Below are 21,671 nucleotides of genomic sequence, written 5' to 3'. Positions count from 1 at the left end.
GTATATACAGAGATCGTAATTTTCTGGCAAACCTAAATTTAAAACAATAATTGCAGCACACTCAGTGGTCACTGGTTTGTTATACACATGTTTCTCTTTTTCGTCTTTTCGTAAAACAATCATTTTTTAATTCAAGAGATTTTGAATATTTGAAATTTGGTGCAAATGTTTATAATTTTTTGCCATAGGATTATTTTTTAAAACATTTGTCAAAGTTTCGATGTGTGATTTAACCAATTTTGTATTTCTAGCAGAATTTTATCTTTGTTCAACAGATTCCTGATTATCATATATACAGCGTGATTCTAAAATAATGCAACATTTATATATCACTGTAATCAGCGTGAAAATCTGAGCATAAGAAAATTAGTCCGAAAATTTTTCCGTGAAAATGAGTTGCAATGCAGTACACTCAGTGGTCACTGGTTTGTTATACACATGTTTCTCTTTTTCGTCTTTTCGTAAAACAATCATTTTTTAATTCAAGAGATTTTGAATATTTGAAATTTGGTGCAAATGTTTATGATTTTTTGCCATAGGATTATTTTTTAAAACATTTGTCAAAGTTTCGATGTGTGATTTAACCAATTTTGTATTTCTAGCAGAATTTTATCTTTGTTCAACAGATTCCTGATTATCATATATACAGGGTGATTCTAAAATAATGCAACATTTATATATCACTGTAATCAGCGTGAAAATCTGAGCATAAGAAAATTAGTCCGAAAATTTTTCCGTGAAAATGGGTTGCAATGCAGTACACTCAGTGGTCACTGGTTTGTTATACACATGTTTCTCTTTTTCGTCTTTTCGTAAAACAATCATTTTTTAATTCAAGAGATTTTGAATATTTGAAATTTGGTGCAAATGTTTATGATTTTTTGCCATAGGATTATTTTTTAAAACATTTGTCAAAGTTTCGATGTGTGATTTAACCAATTTTGTATTTCTAGCAGAATTTTATCTTTGTTCAACAGATTCCTGATTATCATATATACAGGGTGATTCTAAAATAATGCAACATTTATATATCACTGTAATCAGCGTGAAAATCTAAGCATAAGAAAATTAGTCCGAAAATTTTTCCGTGAAAATGAGTTCAGGAAAAGCTAATGAAATTGGTCAATCAGAGTGCAAGTACAGAAGAAAGAAACACTCCGCTACCAGCCGTACCATGGCAGCGGAGAGTGGGGACGGTCGTTGCTAAGACAGCCGGTGAAGCGGCGAGGGAGAGAGAGAGAAAGAGGCAATAGACGAGCGCGAAAAATGAAACACGCACCTGCAATCAGCTAGCGTGCAGTGTCGTCGTGTTTCTCAGAAACATTGCGACCAGAATTGGTGCGTCAATGTTATCTCAGCTATGATACGATATTCGATATGACTTGTTGCCAAATGCAACCATTTCGAAGCTGCCGTCCAAAAGTTTCGATTAGCTGTGCCTTTGATTTTCGGAGCTTGTGCGACAGAGATCTCGTAAGGTCCGCCGAAGCCGCGTGCTGACGCTCAGCTGCAAATTTCAGCAGCTCGAATGTGTCGTAGGTGACGGGGCGAGTAGCTCTTCGACAGTCGAGCTTTTTTCGATTGATTTTCGGAGCTTGCGCGAAACAGACCTCGTGCATTGCGCCGCGGCCGCGTTCTTACGCTGAGCTGCGAGTTTCAGCAGCTCAAATGTGTCGTGAATTTTAAGGCGATCTGAAAGTCAATCAAAACGAAAATAAATATAAAACCCGAAAATCAATAAAAACGAGCTCGACTCTCAACCAGCAGCTCACCACGTCTCCCATGACATATTCGAGAAGCATAAACTTGCAGCATAGCCTAAGAACACACCAGTGGCGCAGCTCACGAGGTCTCTGTCGTGCAAGCTTTAAAAATTAATTAAAACGAGCTCGACTTTCGACCTGCAGGTCACCTTAAAACCCATGACACATTCGAGCTGACCAAACTCACAGCTTAGCCTAAGAACGCGGCCTCGGCGCGACTCACGGGGTCTTTGTTGCGCAAGCTCCGAAAATCAATTAAAACAAGCTCGACTGTCGAAGGGCTACTCGCCCTGTCACCTACGACAAATTCGAGCTGCTGAAACTCGCAGCTTAGCCTAAGAACGCGGCTGCGGTGCGGCTCACGAGGTCTCTGTCGCGCAAGCTCCTAAAATCAAAGGTATAACTGATCGATCGAACTTTTCGACGGCAGCTTCGAAATCGTTGCATTCGTCAACCTTATGCGACAAGTCATATCGACTATCGTGTCATAGCCGTGATAGCATTGACGCAACAATTCCGGTCGCAATGTTTCTAAAAAACACGACGACACTGCACGCTAGCTGATTGACAGCCGTGTGTTTTATTTTTCGCGCTCGTTTTTTGCCTCTCACTCTTCCTCGCCGCTTTGGCGGCCACCTTAGCAACCGCTGTCCCTACTCTTCGCTGCCAGCGCAACGGCGCTCTACCTCTCTCATCGGGGCACAATGGTACGGCTGGCGGCGGAGCGTTTCTTTCTCTTGTACTCGTGCTCTTATTGGCCAAGTCGACTCCGAAACTCTAGCTCCATGAACAGACGACGCGTTATTCGCAGTGGGCCTGATGAGCACAGCAAACAAACAGGAGTGGATCTTGGATTCTGGTACCTCGACTCACATGTGCTGTCAAGGAAAGCATCTCACGAACGTTTATCATCCGAAAATCACAAGTGTCACAGCAGCCAATAAAGCCAAAATACCAGTGTAAGGAGAAGGAGACATCTGCATACAGAACAGTGGGTCTGTGGGACGCAAGAAGATATTGCTCCAAAATGTTCTCCACGTACCAGACTTAACAGTGAACCTGGTCTCAGTGAGCGCTATAACTAAACAAGGTGGCGAGGTAACCTTTAAGACAGATCGCAAAGGCTCAGTGGTTCTCGAAGGTAGCTTAAGTTCGAATAATGTTTACAAGTTAAACTTGCAGTCAGATTTTCCTCAAGAAAGTGAGATCAGCAATTCAGTAGCACTGGCAGCGACCAAGAATACCAGCAGTGGTATCGCAGAATGGGACACCTTAACGCAAATTATTTAAAGAAGCTACGTGATACAGCAGTTGGAGTTCAGTTTGACAACAAGCAGCTCTACAAGTGTGAAATCTGTGTAACTGGTAAACTTACCAACAAACTATTCAAGACGAGCAACAATAGAACGTCGAAGATACTCCAGCTAGTGCACAGTGACGTGTGCCAGGTGGAAGACTTATTACTAAGTAAAGCCAGGTATTTTGTGACGTTTCTGGATAATCACTCAAGAAAAATATTTGTGTACTTCCTTAGACACAAGGATGAGGTTCCAGACATAGTGCAAATATTTATAGTGTTTACAGAGAAGCAGACAGGCCACAAACTGAAGATTTTGAGGACAGATAATGGTTGAGAATACGTCAATGCTAAACTGAAATCAACTTCAGATGGATGTGAAACATGAAACCTCCATAGCGTACCACCCACAGCAGAATGACAGAGCTGAAAGAGTCAATCGAACACTACTTGAGAAGACGATGCATGCTGGCTGAGTCGAAGCTTCCCAACAGGTTCTGGGCAGAGGCTGTATTAACTGCATGCTATCTTTCTAATAGAAGTCCCAAAAGGTGTCTTGGAGGAATTACGCCAGAGGAGATTTGTTCAGGTGAAAACCCGGATTTAACCGCACTCAGAGTTTTTGGTAGTCGAGCCAGGGCATACATCCCCAACCACATGAGGAAGAAAATTGAACCTACGTCTAAGCCAGCTGTCATTAGGCTATTGCAAAAACCAGAGCGGCTATCGACTATGGAACCCTGAAGACCAAAAGGTTTTTACTCCAAGCAACGTAGAGTTTTTCGAAGAAGACCAACCACGAGTCTCACAGCGCAAACCAGTCTACCTACCTTTGGCGAACGAAGAACCGAAGAACGTTGATGAGTTAAAAGAAGATGTACCTGTCAAGAAGCCGCCTAAACGTAGATTACCTGTGAGTGAAGATGCTATCCAAGAAGAACCTGTAAATAAAATTTCTAAACAAGACTTACCTGTGAGTGAAGATGCTGTCCAAGTGGAACCTGTAGATAAAAGTTCCAAAGGAGATTTACCTGTGATGATGGATATAGATGAGGAAAACTCTGGTGATCCTAACCCCAAAACAACATAACAGACTGGAAAAGTGAGACTGAATACTAAGCAGGTTACTATCAAATTTCCTAGACCTATGACCAGGTCACGTTCGATCAGAGAACAACAAAATGTGTGCAACAGCTCAGAAGAGGAAGCTGTAAAGGAGCCAGTCAAAACCTCACAGCGAAGGAAGAAGACGCCTAGACACCTGGATGACTTTATCACGTACTCAGTGAGAACTTAGATAGGCGAACACAAAGACTATTCAGAAGCAATATCTTGCTCAGAATCAGAACAGTGGAAGCGAGCCATGCAGGAGGAGTATAGTGCTATAATAAAGAATGACACATGGGAAGTATGTAGTCTACCATCAGGACAAACTGTAGTAGGAAGTAAATAGATCTTCAAAAAGAAGTGCTTACCAGATGGATTCACTCGGTAGAAAGCTAGACTGGTTGCCAGAGGCTTTTTGCAGCAGAAGGGAGTAAATTACGATGAGACGTCCTCACCTGTGGTTCGTTTTACATCTCTTAGATTATTATTATTCTCCTATGAGCCAGAAGAAACCTGGGTATTCACCACCTGGACGTTGAAACAGCTTTCTTACACGGTGACATCACAGAGACTGTTTATCTACAGCAACTAGAGGGTTTTGTCGTCAAAGGTCAAGAAGATAAAGTTTGCCTTCTCCAAAAAGTACTTTACGGCTTAAAGCAAGGGAGTAGAAGCTAGAATATTAAGCTTGATACTGCCCTCAAGGGTCTAAATTTAACACAGTCGAGCTTTGACTCCTGTGTCTACAGTTTTTATTCATCGACCAAACTCATAATTATTGCTCTGTTAGTAGATGATCTTATCATTTTTACTGACAGCATCGACTACTTCAGAACTGTCAAAGAGGGGCTAAAAGATTGGGTTCTATATGGGTAGCAGCGGTGTTTTTAGATGCGAATGTATGGTTCTAACGTATTTTGCATTGCAGCGAATTTAAATGATATATACAATAAATTGTTGTTTATTCTTCAATTCATTTTTGCAAATATATAATTGATATTTTTTTGGATTTTTCGATTGTTGCAAGCGCACCTTAAAAAATACTCAGACTGCTGTGCAGCGGATAAGGTTTTTTTTAGTTGGAGTATTTTTATATTTTTTAATATTTTTTTTTGTAATACCAGTGCTTGCAAACAAGTAACGTCGTTTAACTCAAAGGTATTTGAGTATTTTATCTTGTATATATTCTGTACTATTACTGAAAAACAAATAAAATAAAATAAAAAGAAATAAAATTACATTTGTAATAAAAATCTTAAATTAAAAGTCTATTTTGGTACAGAATATTTTTAAGCCTGTTTCCTGTGTCGGCTGTCTGCCTCTTGGAATAGAAATGAAATCAATGTTTCTTCATAAAAAAAGTAGAATAAAATTGTACTGAACACTTATTTCTTTGTTGATTCTCATTTTAATTATATCAAGTTTAAATCTAGTGGCGAAGGTAACAATTTTGAAAAATAACAATAAGAAAGTGTTAAGTTGAAAAGCAACAATTTCCAAAACCGAAATTCTGAAATTTTAGAATCATACCTCTTTTAATATTTTTAGTTTTGAAATTTTACCTTTTATTATAAATCAATGCGTAATTTTCTTATTTCAAATTCTTTTTGTTCAAAATTTCTACTTCCACCCCTTAGATCTACATACATTTATAAAACTAAGAAGTAACAAAATAAATTTTACATTTCAATCCACGTATTGCAGCGTTTTCAACTAGTTCTTAAATTTATTAAATATTGTATATAAATTTGTTCTAAATACTTAATTGCATTTTAACAAAAATTTAAAAAATTGTTCTTACACGGGCGCACAAAACACACCTAGGGCCCATTAACTTGTTAATATTTTTAAAAAATTCTTGACGCATATTAATGTTAATGGAGTGCATGGAATTTAATGAAATTTATAATAGTATCTTATTGTAGAAACTTACATATGCTCAATGATAGGTGGCGGCTTCACTTCTTTTGTGTGTATATTCCTGGGATCAGCTAAGTCTGCTATATACAGTGTTACCGTGGGGTTTGGTGTGTCTGGCTATAAAATAGAAAAACATTTTTTTAACTATGTTTTTTTCATTGTATATTATGTAATATCATTTTATTAAGATTAATTCTAAGTTATTGAACTTGCTACTTTGTACTAATGGTCTTTATGTTTCCTCTCTTTGATTCTACAAAATTGTTGTCTGATAATGTAAGTGTGATTAGTTATGAGAATAAAAATATACTCCGTCGATAACTTATCATCCTCCAACGAATATCTGCTTTATCGACTGCCAATAAGTTATCGACGAAAAATGAGTGCAAACGGCGAGAAGAACGTGGAAGTGCCTTTTCAACAGTGCAGCAGCTGTAAACAACCAATACAGCATAAAGACCCCAAGAGGTGTGAATATTGTGGTCTTTACTACCACGTCAAGTGCCAGAACACCGTCAACATCAAGGCTATAGTGGTGAACGACAGGCCTGACTAACAGCCTGTCCCACATGTGCGGACAACAGCGGCAAGGGAACCAAAGTGAGGACCAAATCCACCTCTGCTGCAACAACTGCAACGGGAGTAACTGCAACAACAGCAGCAGGCAAGAATACTCCCAAGCAGCAGCCGGTGAGCAAGAAGACGAGGTCAGCACCATCATCAACCAACACCTCGCGGAATCCCTCACCAACCCGCCTGGCCAGCGCAACAACACCGACGCCGTCTGTTCAAGCGGCTTTGAGGGACATCCGCGGAGCCCTCGACGACATCCGCAACGCTCAAACGGAGGCTCACAAGTCCCAGAACATCGTGTCAGAGAGGATCTCCAAAATTGAGCAGCGCTTGGGCCCGCTGGAGAAGCGACTCAAGGCCCTCGAAGAGCTGCCTGCACTCAAGACTCGCATACACAATGCTGAGTCCACCATCACCGAGCTGCAGGCACAAATCCAAGACCTGTCATCGAGGAGCCCGACGATGCAGCGGGACAGCGGCAGCATTGTGCTCAGCACTTCAGAGATCTGTAGCCTGCGCAGTGAACTGGCGGAAGTCAAGTTTCTCCCATCTTCGTGGGGGTTGTATATCGTCCACCTCATGCTCCCTTTTTCCAAGGCTCTAACTTTATAGACCAGCTAATAACTCACATGCACAATTACTCCACGAAGGTCTTAATGGGAGATTTCAATTCTGACCAACTTTCCTCATCTGAAGATGCCAATTTCATCAGGGCTTTCATTGATGAGAACTCCCTTTTATCTGTTCCCTATGGTGCCACGCACCATAAACAGGGTTCTGATACCTGGCTTGACCTATGTCTAATCGACGAGCAGGATCGCCTGCTGTCATACTGGAAGACAGATGCACCTTTCATCAACGGACACGACCTTACCACGGCCACTCTCGACGTACAGATTCCACGCTACGTACCTAACACTTACACCTCCAGAAACTTTAAAGGAATCAGCGCCGAGAAGCTAAGGGACTTTCTTAGCGAATGTGACTGGTCATCTCTCAACACTTCTGATTAGTAATCTTAGAACGAGTGAAAGAACTCAGAGTGAGTTCCAACTAAAGGAAAGGGTTGAGTGAGTGAAGGGTTCTTTTGAATTAACACACACGATTTCGCGGTACACAAAAAGCACTTGCTTTGGCGTAAAAACCCTCACGGTTTAGAGGGAAAAGCCTCAGCAAGTGTAAGCTTTATTGAAAATAAGGAAAGGGAAACTATACAAATAAAAGAAAGAGAACAGTGACTCTAAAAGAGAAAAATCTCAAGTGAAAGAACGCACGCAAACGCAAAGACGCGAGGTACCTTTTCCGCACGCAGAGAGAGCTCTCTTACCGCAAAGACGAACGCAAAAACCGCCGCTGAAGAGGGCGTTGAGCAGGCCTCGTCGTAGTCCGCCGCTGCTTCCGTCCTGGTCCTGGAGGTCTGGAAGCCGGGCCTGGGGAGCGAAAGGATGGTCCGCAACCGTGCACCAAGCGCGCCCCGACGTCTCGGGGAGCCAGACGCTTGGTACGAGGGCAACAAGGGGTGTTGCCGCTGTTCGCTCGCCCCGAAGGAGTCACGTACAACACGTGGACACCTTCGCCAACAAACCTTAAGACCATCGCCTCGAGGCACACTCACACACTCGCACAAATACACACACGCGAACGACGCGATCGCGAATTTTCCGCTAAACACTACCAACACGGCGCAGAACGAGGTGAACAGTGATAGCTCTGAGAAGAACAAGTCACTGGCTCACCGTCAGAAGACAAAAAAATCGAAAAGCGTAAGGAAGCCAAACGTGCGAAGCGCTAGGCAGTCCGAACAGGAATCCGTGCGCGCGGGCCCTTCGCGCGCTCGCAAGCGGGGCCGGCGGCGCGCAACTCGACGCATGCGCGCGCGCTCTCAACGTCGCAACGGAGAGCGAGCAGCGGCGCGAAATTCAAAAAGCCTAAATTTACACCTACACTACTTGAACGTATAAAACGAACTGAACAACTTCATCACTCGACGAATGCATATCCTTACTTAACACTAACCTTACTAACGCCATTAACCATCTCGCCCCATTGCGGACTGTAACACTAAGACGACAACGTCACCCGTGGTACACCGCGGCTCTTCGTGACCTTGTATCCGAGAGGGATAGACTTTACAGGCGTTTCAGGGACTCTAGGCTCGATCAAGATCTCCGCATTTACAGATTAGCTAGAGACTATGCCCATAAACAAGTCGAGGAAGCCAGGCTGAATTATTACTATTCACGCCTGTCTACCTTGACCGACATTGCCAAGATCTGTAAAGATGTTCGCGTATTATACGTCTCCGCATAAAATATGTATCACCTAGCACGGTTTGATTCTCGCGCCTCTTGATGACGAGTTAATTATGGCGCGCCAAGAAAAGAAAGAGCGCATGCGTAAGCCCTTCTGCGGTCTGAGATCGATTAGTGCGCGCGAGAGCGTCAGATTCGTTTCGGCATCGATCGAGAGCAGTGTGATCCGAAGCCTACCTCTATTCTCGTGTAGCTTTTGTATTGTGCCTGTAGAAAACGCTGTAATTTGAATTATATTTGTTATTGAATCACTCGCGTGTGATTCCTCCCTTATTTCTATAATTCGTGTAAATAAAGTGCCTGTAATTCCGTGTGGGCGAGACACAAGCGTGCTGTTATCGCATAGCGAATCTTCGCTATAGGTCCCGGTCGCGACGACTCGACGAGTCGTCTCAAGTCGTTCACGGAGCGAGGGCTGGACCCGTTCCCGAGACGTCGGGGCCCTGTGACGTGCTGGGCGTTGCCACCCCGGGATATCTCCATCTTCTCGATCGACAATCTACCCAGAAGAGAGGGTGGTCCGTCACGTACAGCGCACCGATATTTGCGATTTGCGGCGTTATTGTAGGGACTGATCCCCGAAATATTAGGTAAGCGAGCGCTCTGTAAATATAAGGATCGATTATCCACTGCGTAAGTTAAATTAGATAATAAGTTTTGACTTTTGTATTTTATGCTTACATAAATTCATTAATTTACTTGATCAATAAATAATTTCTATTTCACTAGCTTGCTCAGGCTTTTCCCTCTGTTCCGTGAGGGTTTTTATGCCTAAGCAAGTTACTGTTTATATTTAGGTTAACCGCGAAATTGTTGCATTTTTTTATTTAAGAACCCGACTACTCATTCCTTTTCCCACTTCCTTCATAAATGTAATTTGACTGTTTTCAAAAGAGCTGCAGAAACTTGGAATTTCTGCCACCAAGGCCCCCTTACCATCTCGATTTACAACAGATGAACTCAACAGGCATTTCAGCGCGATCTCCAACGATCCGTTGGCTCCTGCTGTTGAGGATTATCTTCTCAACCTGGAAAGTCTTGACCTCCCGGAACATTTCGAGTTCAGCCCTATAACGGAATCGGACGTGTTGGCTGCGGTATCGCACTTTGACACCCAGGCCAGGGGAAGTGACGGCATCCCACAGGTTGTCATCTCAAAAGCATTGCCGGTTCTCGCTTCTTTACTAAGTCACATTTTCAACCTGTCTCTGAGCGTACCCTGCTTCCCATCTGCCTGGAAACTGTCACTTGTGCGCGCACTCAACAAGATCAGTTCACCAACAGCCCTGACTGACTACCGTCCGATTTCACTTCTCTGCTTTCTCTCCAAGGCCCTGGAGTGGCTGGTGCATAAGCAGGTCTCAAAATACCTTGAATCAAGGCTATTGCTAGACAACCTTCAAACAGGCTTCCGCACTGGTTACAGCACTCAGTCTGGCCTAATTAAGCTAACTGATGATGCCAGGATCGGGATAAACAAAAAGAAAGTAACACTACTCATTCTCTTCGACTTTAGCAAGGCGTTTGACACTGTGTGTCACGTCAGGCTCCTGAGAAAGCTATCCACTTTCGGCTTCTCAAAGCAAGTCATTCGTTGGTTTGCCTCCTACCTCTCTGGGAGAGAGCAGGCCGTCGTTGGTGACAATAGTGAGCGTTCTTCTCCTCGGCGTCTTAACATCTGCGTCCCGCAGGGATCCGTTCTGGGTCCCTTGCTATTCGCATTGTACATCAACGACATCGGTTTCTGCCTTGATGCCGATGCTTCCCATCTCATCTATGCGGACGACTTGAAAATTTACAGTCAATGCCATCTTGAGGAGCTCGATTCTTTATCAAACAAGATGAGTGCTAATGCCGAGAGGATAATGGGCTGGGCTGCACAGAACAGGCTAAAACTTAATGTTGCTAAAAACCAAAGCAATTGTCCTGGGTTCTCCCTACTACATAAACGCCTTACCCTCAACAGCTAACACCTATATTATCATTGGGGGTGCCCAGGTCAGCTTTGAATCTTCCGTGCGTAATCTGGGATTGGTGCTACTCTAAACTTACGTGGAAGGAGCACGTTACACAAGTGTGTAAGCGTGCTCACTCACTAATGTACAGGCTTTACTTTTTCAGAAAGAGTACCAATCTCAGGTTGCGCAAGCACTTAGTGCAAGCGCTCCTGTTTCCCCTTATTGACTATTGCTCTCTTGTATACTGTGACCTGACGCAGGAACTCGACTTAAAACTACAGAGGCTCGTGAATACAGGAATTCGTTACATCTACGGTGTAAGGAGAGATGAGCACATCTCCCCGTACAGGCGGGAGCTGCAGTGGCTAACCACGCAGGACGCAGGAGGTATTTCACTGCTTGTTTCTTACGGAAGATGTTTAACACAGCCGTACCATCATATGTACTGGCATACTTCGACTTCCGCGTGACACTCCGGCCTGTTAGGGGGGAGGTGACACCTCTGGATATTCCTACCTTCGCGACGGAGACGCTGAGGAACTCGTTTCATATCAGCGCCTCATACCTATGGAACAACCTACCATCACACATTCGTAATACTGCTTCTATCTCTGGTTTCAAGAAACTAGCTAAAGAGCACTTCTTCGAACTCGAAAACACATGAACATCATGTTCACACTCACGTTCACGCACACACTCACACACTCTCGCTTAACTCATTCTCACCTTATCATCACACTACACATCTACCACAACAGACATCTTATACTATTATTATGCCTATACTCTTACTACTCCTGCTGTACATAATTGATCGTACAACACATTGTACGTAAAATAAAACCAATTAATCTAATATAATCTCTCTCTCTCTCTCTCTCTCTCTCTCTCTCTCTCTCTCTCTCCCTCTCTCTCTCTCTCTCTCTCTCTCTCTCTCTCTCTCTCTCTCTCTCTCTCTCTCTCTCTCTAGCGCATGCAGACTTGCACCCCTCGGGTTTCTTCGGGAAGGTCTGCGCGCAATTAAACTTAGTAACAGCGTTGCGTATATGCAAACGCGTTACTGAGTTTATCTTCTCGAGCGCGTCTCCGCCTGGCCTGTTCGCGCCACGAGCCGCAGGGGTTTAGTACGCATTCTACACTCAAGCTATACACACTCATAAACCAGAGGTTTCAGGAGAACATCAGAGAGGTTTGTCGCTGCCACGTGATACACACGTTCTAGACGGAGGCTAGTTTTCCTGTAGTGCGACGAATCCAGTAGAACGCTGCTCAGGAATCAAGTGTATTTGATTCACATTTTAACTTATTTTACACTAACTCCGTGGACACGGGGATCTCCCTTGCGGCCTGATCCGGGAAGTTTTTCCTGTTTTGAAGAAACTCAGCACAAAGATACTAATATCTAATTGGCCTCTGACGGGATGTAAAACTACCGTTATACGCCGTCCGGCTGGGCTGGCTGCGTCAGACCCCACCCAGTTGTTCTAGGACGCAGAACGATCAGAATTATTAATCCCATCGCTCTAACAATCTTGTGCTGCCTAACAACTAATAGGCACAAGACGATCACCTTCATTGTTATTTGCGCGCATGTGTACGTGTTTCATTCCAAGTCACTCTAAAATCGCTATTCAATATTTTTCTACTCAACATTCGCGTTTCTTTTGAACTACTACTAACCATTTGTTCAGTCTGTAAGACCTGTTGAATACCAGACACACGCTTGTGTTGCAGGCAAGGTACAACAAATAGTTTACTTAAAAATCATTTCTAACGTAACCTTTTCCACAACAATCTAACCAACATCTCATCTCAGTGTACTAACATAATAGTATTTTTCTCTATATCAGCAGTCAGAAATGTCGGGTCACTTTTAGGGACAGCAACGCACACACAGTGCGCATCTCAACGACCTCAGACTCGTGTCTTTCGTTTCATCATTTTCTTACTTGGTAAACAATACAATTAATTATCATTTTAGTGTAACAAGTCCGTGTATAACCTTGTCCGCTTCGACGAGTTAATGATTCCGCGTATTTTCTTCCATAAGCATTCAATATAATTCTGATATATAAAGTGAATAAAGGCTCCGTGACCTCCATATATTATCCAACATAAAAAAGAATAATGTTATTCAATTTACCTCATCCTACTATCCTGCTCTGGTCCACAATGTAGCAAAACTAAATAATTAAAATTAAAATACTGAGTAATTTCTATAAGATAATAAATACTATTTTTTGCCCAAATACAAATATACACACAATAATAAGTTTCATATTACGCAGTCATCAGTCTGTATTTATGTGGTTTTAATTTTATGAGTGATACTTCAACATTTATATTCTCACGGCAAAATATAGAAACTTGCAAACATTATTACCCCCAGCGGGTCAAGCCACAGAGCCCAGTCCCGCCGGTGATTCTGATCAGGTAAAAGCCCCGGTGCTCCGCGCTGCCCTTATGAACATTGGGGGAAAGGGAGAAACTCACTTCGATATTGCAGAGTTTAGTCATCTGACCCCTTCTGCTCGTAGAGACGCAGGATATAGAATAAGAGGTGGATACAGACAGCAATAAAAAAGCTGTTTGAGTGTAGCACAAGACTATGTCAAGGACAGGCACAATGTGCACAAGCAAATTAAAAATCTTGCCTGAATCATAAGAGCGAGCTATAAAAATCTCTGCATGGCAGAAGATACTTTACGGCAATGCCAACGCCCGGGAACTCAGGAAAGGAAAACCCAGACAACTCCAAGTCTTAGATGTCTGAAGGCAGGTACAACATAGGAGGCCCCAACTACTCCGCCGAATAGAAATAAAGGAAATAAAAAAGAGGACGATCAACCTAAAAAGGCAGTGTGGCCGGAAGTTGTCACCAGAAAGTTAAAGAAAAAGGAAAAAAGGCAAGCAAAGAGAATGAAAGTGTCCCTGGCATTACAAACCAGAATAGGACCAGCAAGGACAAACCAAAGCAGGCGAGAACCCCCAGATCGTATGCTCTAATCATCAAGACTGCAGAATGAAAGAGCTATGCAGACATTTTGTCAAAAATAAAAGCGGCCTAAAACCTCGGACTTCCAAGAAGCAGTTAAAGCAGTACTAGTGGAAGGCGCCGCAATAAAAGCACTCCTGCAAGAATAGACCATTAAATTAGAATATCTGGACAAGCTCACCTCAAAAAAGGAGGTACTAGAAGAACTACAAAAGAAAAAACCGAAGCCAATTCTTTGGCACGTAGCTTCCTCCAACTGAAAACTTGAAACTGTGGGAATATGTTCCCGAAGTGTTCCAAGGATCTCATAAATTATTTCAGAAATTTTCATAAATATTCTTCGAGATACAGAGGGTCAAGTCGTAGGTGATCTAAGCATTTTTTGCATTTTTAAAAGGTAAAAGGTAAATGTCAACTAAAACAGAACGGCTTTCGTCAAAATGGCTTAACTTTCTTACATGAAGTAGATATTATCTATTTTCTATTATCACAATTTTTTTAACACTCTTGACTATTTAATTAAAAAAACAAAATAAAATGGTTTTTTGAAAGTTGAAAAATGGACATAAAATGACCATGAAATAGTCATATAATGGTTAGAATCTTGAAATAAAATGTACCCAAATTCAATATCAGTAAACATACATGCAAGTCCAATTTTATTACAATCGGTCGCGTGGTTCCAAAATTATGACGGTATACGTTTTTACACATACACACACACACACATGCACACACAAAAATCCATCTGCACGGGCATTTTCTGTCTCATAAAACTATGAATGTTCTCGAAACATTCTGAGCTTTAGATAGCAACTTATACAAATTCACAAAATAATAATGTTTAGTCGATCTCTCTCTCTCTCTCTCTCTCTCTCTCTCTCTCTCTCTCTCTCTCTCTCTCTCTCTCTCTACACTAACTCTCTTTCTCGATATGTCTGGCGACCAACATACTGAAGATCGACTCCTTGGTCCTACATCATGTAAGACCTGCACTAAGGTCATCGCTAAGGGAAATCCTCGCAAATGCGATAAATGCGGATGGCACTATCACGTTAGGTGCACGCCGACGCAACCAATTTTCGACAACGGCAAGACAATCCAAGTCTGCCGTAACTGCCTGTTGGTTTCTAACCTCTTCCCTCCTGGTACTGTGAATTCCATTCCATCTTCACGCAGCTCAAGTCCTCTGCTTCAACCTCAGGGGGCAACTCGTCAGCATCAACGACACGGTCCTCCAATCCACAGCCGGTTGATACTGCTATTCTCAATAAAATCCTAGAAAAGCTCAACAAACTTGATTCTATAGAGAAACTTCAAAACACCATGAAGAATGAAGCTGAGGAGAATGGTCGCCTTCTAGGGGAGAGAATGTCGGTGATTGAAAGATCCTTGGAGCCTTTGGACGAAATTCCACGGCTAATGAATCGGGTGACAGTGGTGGAGGCTGATGTGGCGGTTCTGAGGGCTGAGCAGGTCGACATCAAAGAAAAGCTTGAGCAGTTACTTGCGAAAGGAGCTGGCCCCTCTACGGATTCTTCTTCGGCCTCGGCACTTGACCTTGAGACCGTTCAGCAACTCCGTGACTCTAATGCTAGGATCCAAGCTCAACTGGATAGAGTAGCATCGTCCCAGGCTAAACTCTCTGCAGAGCTGGTCATTACAGGGCTTGTTTCTACTCAGGCTACGTCTCTTAGACTTCTGGCTTATGCAGCCTTTAAGCCACTGGACGCTCAGCTGACAGAGAGAGATATTACCTCTGCTAGACCACTGATCAAGAGGAGAGCTGTTCGTGAGGATGATGCGGATTCTGCTTCTACTGCCGTTGCTGTCACCGAAATGCGTCCTACCCCTATTGCTGTGACTGTGTCTAGGACGCTGATGCGCTCGCTTATCTCGGCCAAAATTAAATTAAGGAAGCTACATACGAAACAGCTGTCTGCAGATCTTCTTCGTGATGCTCGCATCAAACTGCCACTACCGGACTCTTTCATCAACATCAATAAATACCTGCCCCCTGATGTACATCGTCTTGGCGTGGCTACAAGAGCTGCAGCCAGGGGGATCGGCTGTTCCACGTTTGTGAGGGATGGACAAATCTACATCAGGGCCCAAAATGAGGCCCGTGCCGTGATGATAACATCTGAGGAAGACCTCAAGAGTTTTTTAGATTCTCACACAAATTAACACCAAACACAATATTTGCATCTACTACCAAGGTAACTCTGTCCGATGGTCTAAGAGCCTGCCATTAGCTAGCGTTATATCATCGTCTGACGACACCTGGTCGGGCAAGCCAGGAAAGCCGGAGTATCTCTTCTGTATGTATAGAGTATAGACTATACTTCTTCAGAAAGAGCACCACTCACAATCTGCGCAAACATCTCGTGAAAGCGCTTCTTTTTCCAATAATAGACTATTGCTGGCTAGTATACTGTGACCTAACGCAAGAACTGGACACTAAACTGCAGAGATTAGTAAACACGGGAATCCGTTACATCTATGGTGTAAGAAGGGACGAGCACATGACCCCTTACAGACGCAAGTTGCAGTGGCTTACCACCGCCGGACATAAGAAGTACTTAATGGCTTGCTTTCTAAGAAAACTTTTCAACACAGCGGTACCATCATACATCACTGCCTATTTTTACTTCCACGTCGCACTTCGTCCTGTCAGGGGTGAGGTGACTCTGGACATCCCAACCTTCGCTACAGAGACGCTGAGGAACTCATTCCACATAAGCGCCTCATACCTATGGAATACACTACCTTCACAGCTCAGCGACAATAGATCCATTACACACTTCAAGAAACAAGCCAGACACTACTTTTTCACCCTTGAAAACACATAGCTTATTATCTCCACAGTCATCTCAGTCTCACCTGACTCAACATCATAGTTTATTACTTTACTATTTATTTTTTTATAAAATTTTGTACAACACATTGTACAGCAAAATAAATAAATAAAATATCTTTCTCTCTCTCGCTCTCTCTATCTTTCGCTCTCTCTCTCTCTCTCTCTCTCTCTCTCTCTCTCTCTCTCTCTCTCTCGCTCTCTCTTTCTCACACAAAAATATCCCGAAAAGAGAGTTTATCAAAAAAGCGATCAACGCCGAACCAATCAGCGAGCAGCAACGCCGGCGGCCTGGAAAGGGAAGCGGCAGCAGTTGGAGCGCTGGCGCACTGGACGAGAAAGAGGGCAGCAGAGGCTCGGCGCAGTAGCTCCTCAGGAAATAAAAGGCGCTTCATCCATCTCCTCAGTCTCACTTGCTCGACTGAGCTCGAACGGAAAGGAGCAATACGCTCTCTCTCCAAGTAGAGTTCGGTCAGAGCAACGTTTTATGCGTGAGCTAAGGCGCTGGAAAATAAGCCCAGTCCCTTATACTTGCGGTTTAAAATTAAATCAAATTATAATTTTAACTATTAACGTAGAGAACAATAAATTATATTAAATATAAATATATATGTATATTTATTTGTCTTCTCTAGCAACTGTGTATTACGACTTCAGAGGCAATAAGTCCTCTGAAAGTCAACTATACGAAACTTTTTGTGAAGCGGAACATTCTAGAGACACTACGTCTCTGGAGAAAGTTTCAGTTAAGACGAGTATCTTAAACAGTAATACATCTGTTTGAGTGAAATTTTTCTTAAATGAATGCAAACATAAATTCTTTTCAGGTATGGCCTTGGCTACAATACGTTAGTCAAGGAGGAAATACTTTGACATCGCTTCGCATTTTTACCTTCTTATAGTACATTATAAGTTTGAAGGTAAATAAGTCCTTTGAAATCAGTTGTACTACAAAATTTTTGTCATACTAAAATATTTCAAGGACACTACGTTTCAGAGAAGATTCTAGATAAGCAGAATAACTTAAACAGTAATACATCTTGATAAGTGAAAATCCTAAAATCAAATACAAACATAAAATTTACTTTCAGCTATATTAGTCTTGGCTACAATACGGTAGCCAAGTACCAAATAGTAAGAACTAATAACACATAAAATAAGTTTCTGAATAAGAAGAGATTCAAATACCACAGCATCCTGGACCACTAAATAATACATTTTCAAATAGAGATAAGTAAGAGCGTTTAAGTCTCTCTCCCTCTTACTAGACACGTGCAGGCATACCATGACCTATTCTCCCTCGCAAGCCTTTTGTCGTGTACGAGCCATAGGTCTGTGTGCGTCGTACACAGTTAGTCTGCACGTGAGGAGTGCGAGCACACTTTGGGGGTGCGGATGCCTCCCTCTCCTGTCTCTGCATGCACTCCCTTCTTCCGCTAATAGTCGCTTATCGTCCCGATTTTTCATACATAGGGCGTGTGCGAATGCCTCCCTCATCTGTCCTTGCATGCACTTTCCTACTTTACTGGTCGTCACCTTTCCCTGATACTGATGTGTATGTGTGTATAATAGCCTCCGGATTTGATTTTTCTTTAATTTTACTTGAGTTTCTCCTTACCGCGTTTTATAATCTTTAATAATTTTACAAGCAGGGTCACCTCACTCCTAACGTCACTCGGTTGAATAGGTGTGTGTATATATATATATATATATATATATATATATATATATATTTATAGCTCTTAAGAAAATTAAACATTAATAGGATTATATTAATAACTACAAAAAATTAAACCTAATTTTTTGGAAATATTGTCTACAGGTTGCATCGGCAGATTCGTCAGATTCGAAAATATTGCAGGAAGATTATTAAATATTCTGAATACTGTTCAGCAATATTGCTATGAAGGGTAATATCTGTTTTTGAATTGCGTTTCCAAAAAACAATAACAATATTGCAGCAATATTGCTTAAAGATTATTTGCAATATTGTGTCAATGTCTTAAACATTTTCAGAAAGTCCACGATCGTCTCAATAAAAACAATATAGCTGATAATCAATTTGTAGTTCCATACGATCTGTATTTATCGTTAAAATTTAATTGCCATATTAATTTTAAAGTATGTTTTACTATTCAATGTGTCTAATATTTATTTAAATATTGTTATAAGAGGCATCATTGTGAATTTATAAAAATGAGTCAAGGTATTGATGAAAACGAATGTAAAGAAGAAAATTTCAACTACGATGAAATAAAAAGTATTTAAATACAAGATATTGATTGTCGAGAATGAAAAGCAGCTAGTCCAGACAAAGTCTCAGAATGCAGCTACTCCAGAAAATCGCTTCGGTAAGCAGCTACTCCATAAAATTTCTTCAGGAGGCAGCTACTCCAGAAAAAGTCTTGGAAACCAGCTACTCCAGAAAACGAGCCAGAAAGCAGCTGCTCCAGAAAACGCGTCAGAAAGCAGCTACTCTAGAAAGCGCGTCAGAAAGCAGGTAGTCGAGAAAATCGTCCAACAACCAGATTCCTTTTACGAGGTCAAAAAAATAGCCGGATGAAAATTATTTCAATTTTCGGTAACAATTATTCTAAAGGATGTCGTCCTAAATCTTTCGCGAAAAGCCCGTACACTGCAATGGCGCTGCGGTCAAACAGTAAATTCGCGAATCGAAGTTTTATGCGTTGAATACGAAAAATATAAGTACAATTATTGAAAAAGGACTCAGTAGCGTCAGACATAATCTGATGGACGTATTATTGCAGTAGCAGTGGCTTTATTGTCTTAGCGTGTTGAACGGTATACGACAGCCGAGAGACGAAATAGCGACACACAGATATAAGGAGCTGCGCATGTGCTTACAATGAGCCAATGTTTTAACAGCCCTGCACATTGTTTTTTTTTTTTTTTTTTTTTTTTTTTTAATGAAGTCAAGAAAATCGCTAAAATATCAAAAATTTACCAATCTTAACCAATAATTAAACAATTTATCTTAAATCAAGCTTATGCGCATTAGCATCATTTGACCGTCTCTGTATCGTATGTCGCTGTCTCGGCTACATCACTTGATACGCTAAGACAATAAGGCCCCAGACGGCAGATGCACAATGACGCCGTGTGCGACCAACGTTCCCAAAAGTGGCCGAACAGAAGGCGGTCGATTTGAATGGTTTAAAAATCGCCGAAAAAAAAATTGCCAAAAATAATTTTTCTATATTAGACAATTAATTCATAAGTTACTATTAATTAATAATTTTTCAACTTTAATAACAATTATAAACATTTACTAAACTTTTTACGTACTTTTACTCGAATCGCATTATTAAAATCGTAAAAAAATTGAATTTCGGCATTACAAGCGGTTAAAAACAGTTGAAGAATAAACTATATGATAAGTATTGATTATTTAGACATTACTACACTGATCAAAATGTTTGAACAACAATATAAATGCAATAAAACAATAAAGTCCCTTTTACTCTATGTACCTACCCTACGCACTGCGAGACTCTATACGTCGGCACATCGAAGGAAGGCAAGCTAAGGCGAGAAATTTTAATATAAAACTGAAAAACGCAAACTCACCTACCCCACGCACCACGAGTATAAACACGACGGCATATCGGAGGGAGGCGATCCAGGTCGAGGATTAAATCTAAAACTTAAGTATTTTAGTTTTAGATTTTATCCTCGCCCTGGCTCGCCTCTCTTCGATGTGCCGACGTATATATTCTCACAGTGCGTAAAGTAGGTGGGTTTATGTATTTAAGTCCACCTACCCTACGCACTGCGAGTATTAATACGTTAACACATCAAATGGAGGCAAGCCAGGGTGAGAATTGAATCTAAAACTAAAATATTTTAACCCACCTTCTCTATGCACTGCAAGAATCTATAACCAGGACGAGGAATAATTCTAAAACTGAAATGCGCTACCCAATGCTCTTCGAGTTCAATGAATTATTTTAGGGCACTGCGTGTAATAGGTCCGCACTTATTTCAAGCCTATCAGTGGCGCAAGTAGTCTATTATTTCACCATGCTTATACACGCCGTGCCGTAAAGTACGATTTATGCCACTAGTATTGTAATGTACTATGAACACCTCGGCACATCGTCTGAAGGTGAGCAAAGCTAGGATAAAATGTAAAAAAAAGTGCTTTAACTTCACTATTTCACGCTCTCCGAGCTTGATAGATAATAGAAGCGAAAGTGTAGCCGAGGTGTAGTTATAATAACCTATTGAGCTCGGAGAGCGTGGGATAGTTAGATTTAGGCACTTCAGTTTTAGATTTATTTCACGCTTCTCTTCGCATTCCTTTGGTCTGCCAAAGAGTTCTTTTACATACACGTAGTGCTTGGGGTAGGTCGGTTTAAGTATTTCAGTTTTATGTAAAAAAATCCTCGCCCTGGCTCCCCTCTCTTCGATGTGCCCACGTATTTACACTCCCAGTGCGTAGGGTAGGTGGGTTTAAGTATTTTAGTTCTAGATTTATTTAATTCTCGCCTGGCTCGCCTCTCTTCGATGTGCTGACGTATAGATTCCTGCAGTGCGTAGGGTAGGTGGGTTTAAGTATTTGAGTTCTAGATTTATTTAATTCTCGTCTTAGCTTGCCACCCTTTGATATGCCGACGTATAGATTCTCGTAGTACGTAGGGTAGGTGGGTTTAAGTATTTCAGTTTCATATAAAAATTCCTCGCCTTCCTCCGATGTACCGACGTATAGTCTCGCAGTGCGTAGAGTAGGTAGGTTGAGTATTTTAGTTTTAGATTTAATTTTGGCCTTTGCTCGCCTCCCTTTGGTGTGTCGACGTAAAGACTATCGCAGTCCGTTTTCTCTGTTGTTTTAATGAATTAAAACTTAAGGTGCGTGTAGTAAATAGCCG

The 21,671-nt window shown here is 41.8% G+C and overlaps 1 protein-coding gene across 2 annotated transcripts in view; it reads right to left on the bottom strand.

The window, feature by feature from the left end:
- Positions 1–4,727: 4,727 nt before the first annotated feature.
- LOC100679866 (inactive dipeptidyl peptidase 10) overlaps positions 4,728–21,671 on the bottom strand; it is a 160,524-nt gene continuing 143,580 nt past the window's right edge. For both annotated transcript variants that reach the window (XM_031927154.2, XM_031927156.2), the window contains 2 exons: positions 6,101–6,204; positions 4,728–4,755 (listed from right to left, as the gene is read on the bottom strand). In XM_031927154.2, coding sequence (XP_031783014.1) covers positions 4,743–4,755; positions 6,101–6,204 — 117 coding nt within the window. In that variant the 3' untranslated portion in view covers positions 4,728–4,742. The remainder of the gene's footprint in view (positions 4,756–6,100; positions 6,205–21,671) is intronic.

The sequence above is a fragment of the Nasonia vitripennis genome, assembly GCF_009193385.2.
Source record: "Nasonia vitripennis strain AsymCx chromosome 3 unlocalized genomic scaffold, Nvit_psr_1.1 chr3_random0013, whole genome shotgun sequence".
NCBI classification, from domain to species: domain Eukaryota; kingdom Metazoa; phylum Arthropoda; class Insecta; order Hymenoptera; family Pteromalidae; genus Nasonia; species Nasonia vitripennis.
Note: the sequence above shows the minus strand (reverse complement) of the source record. Positions and strands in the feature narration are given on the sequence as shown.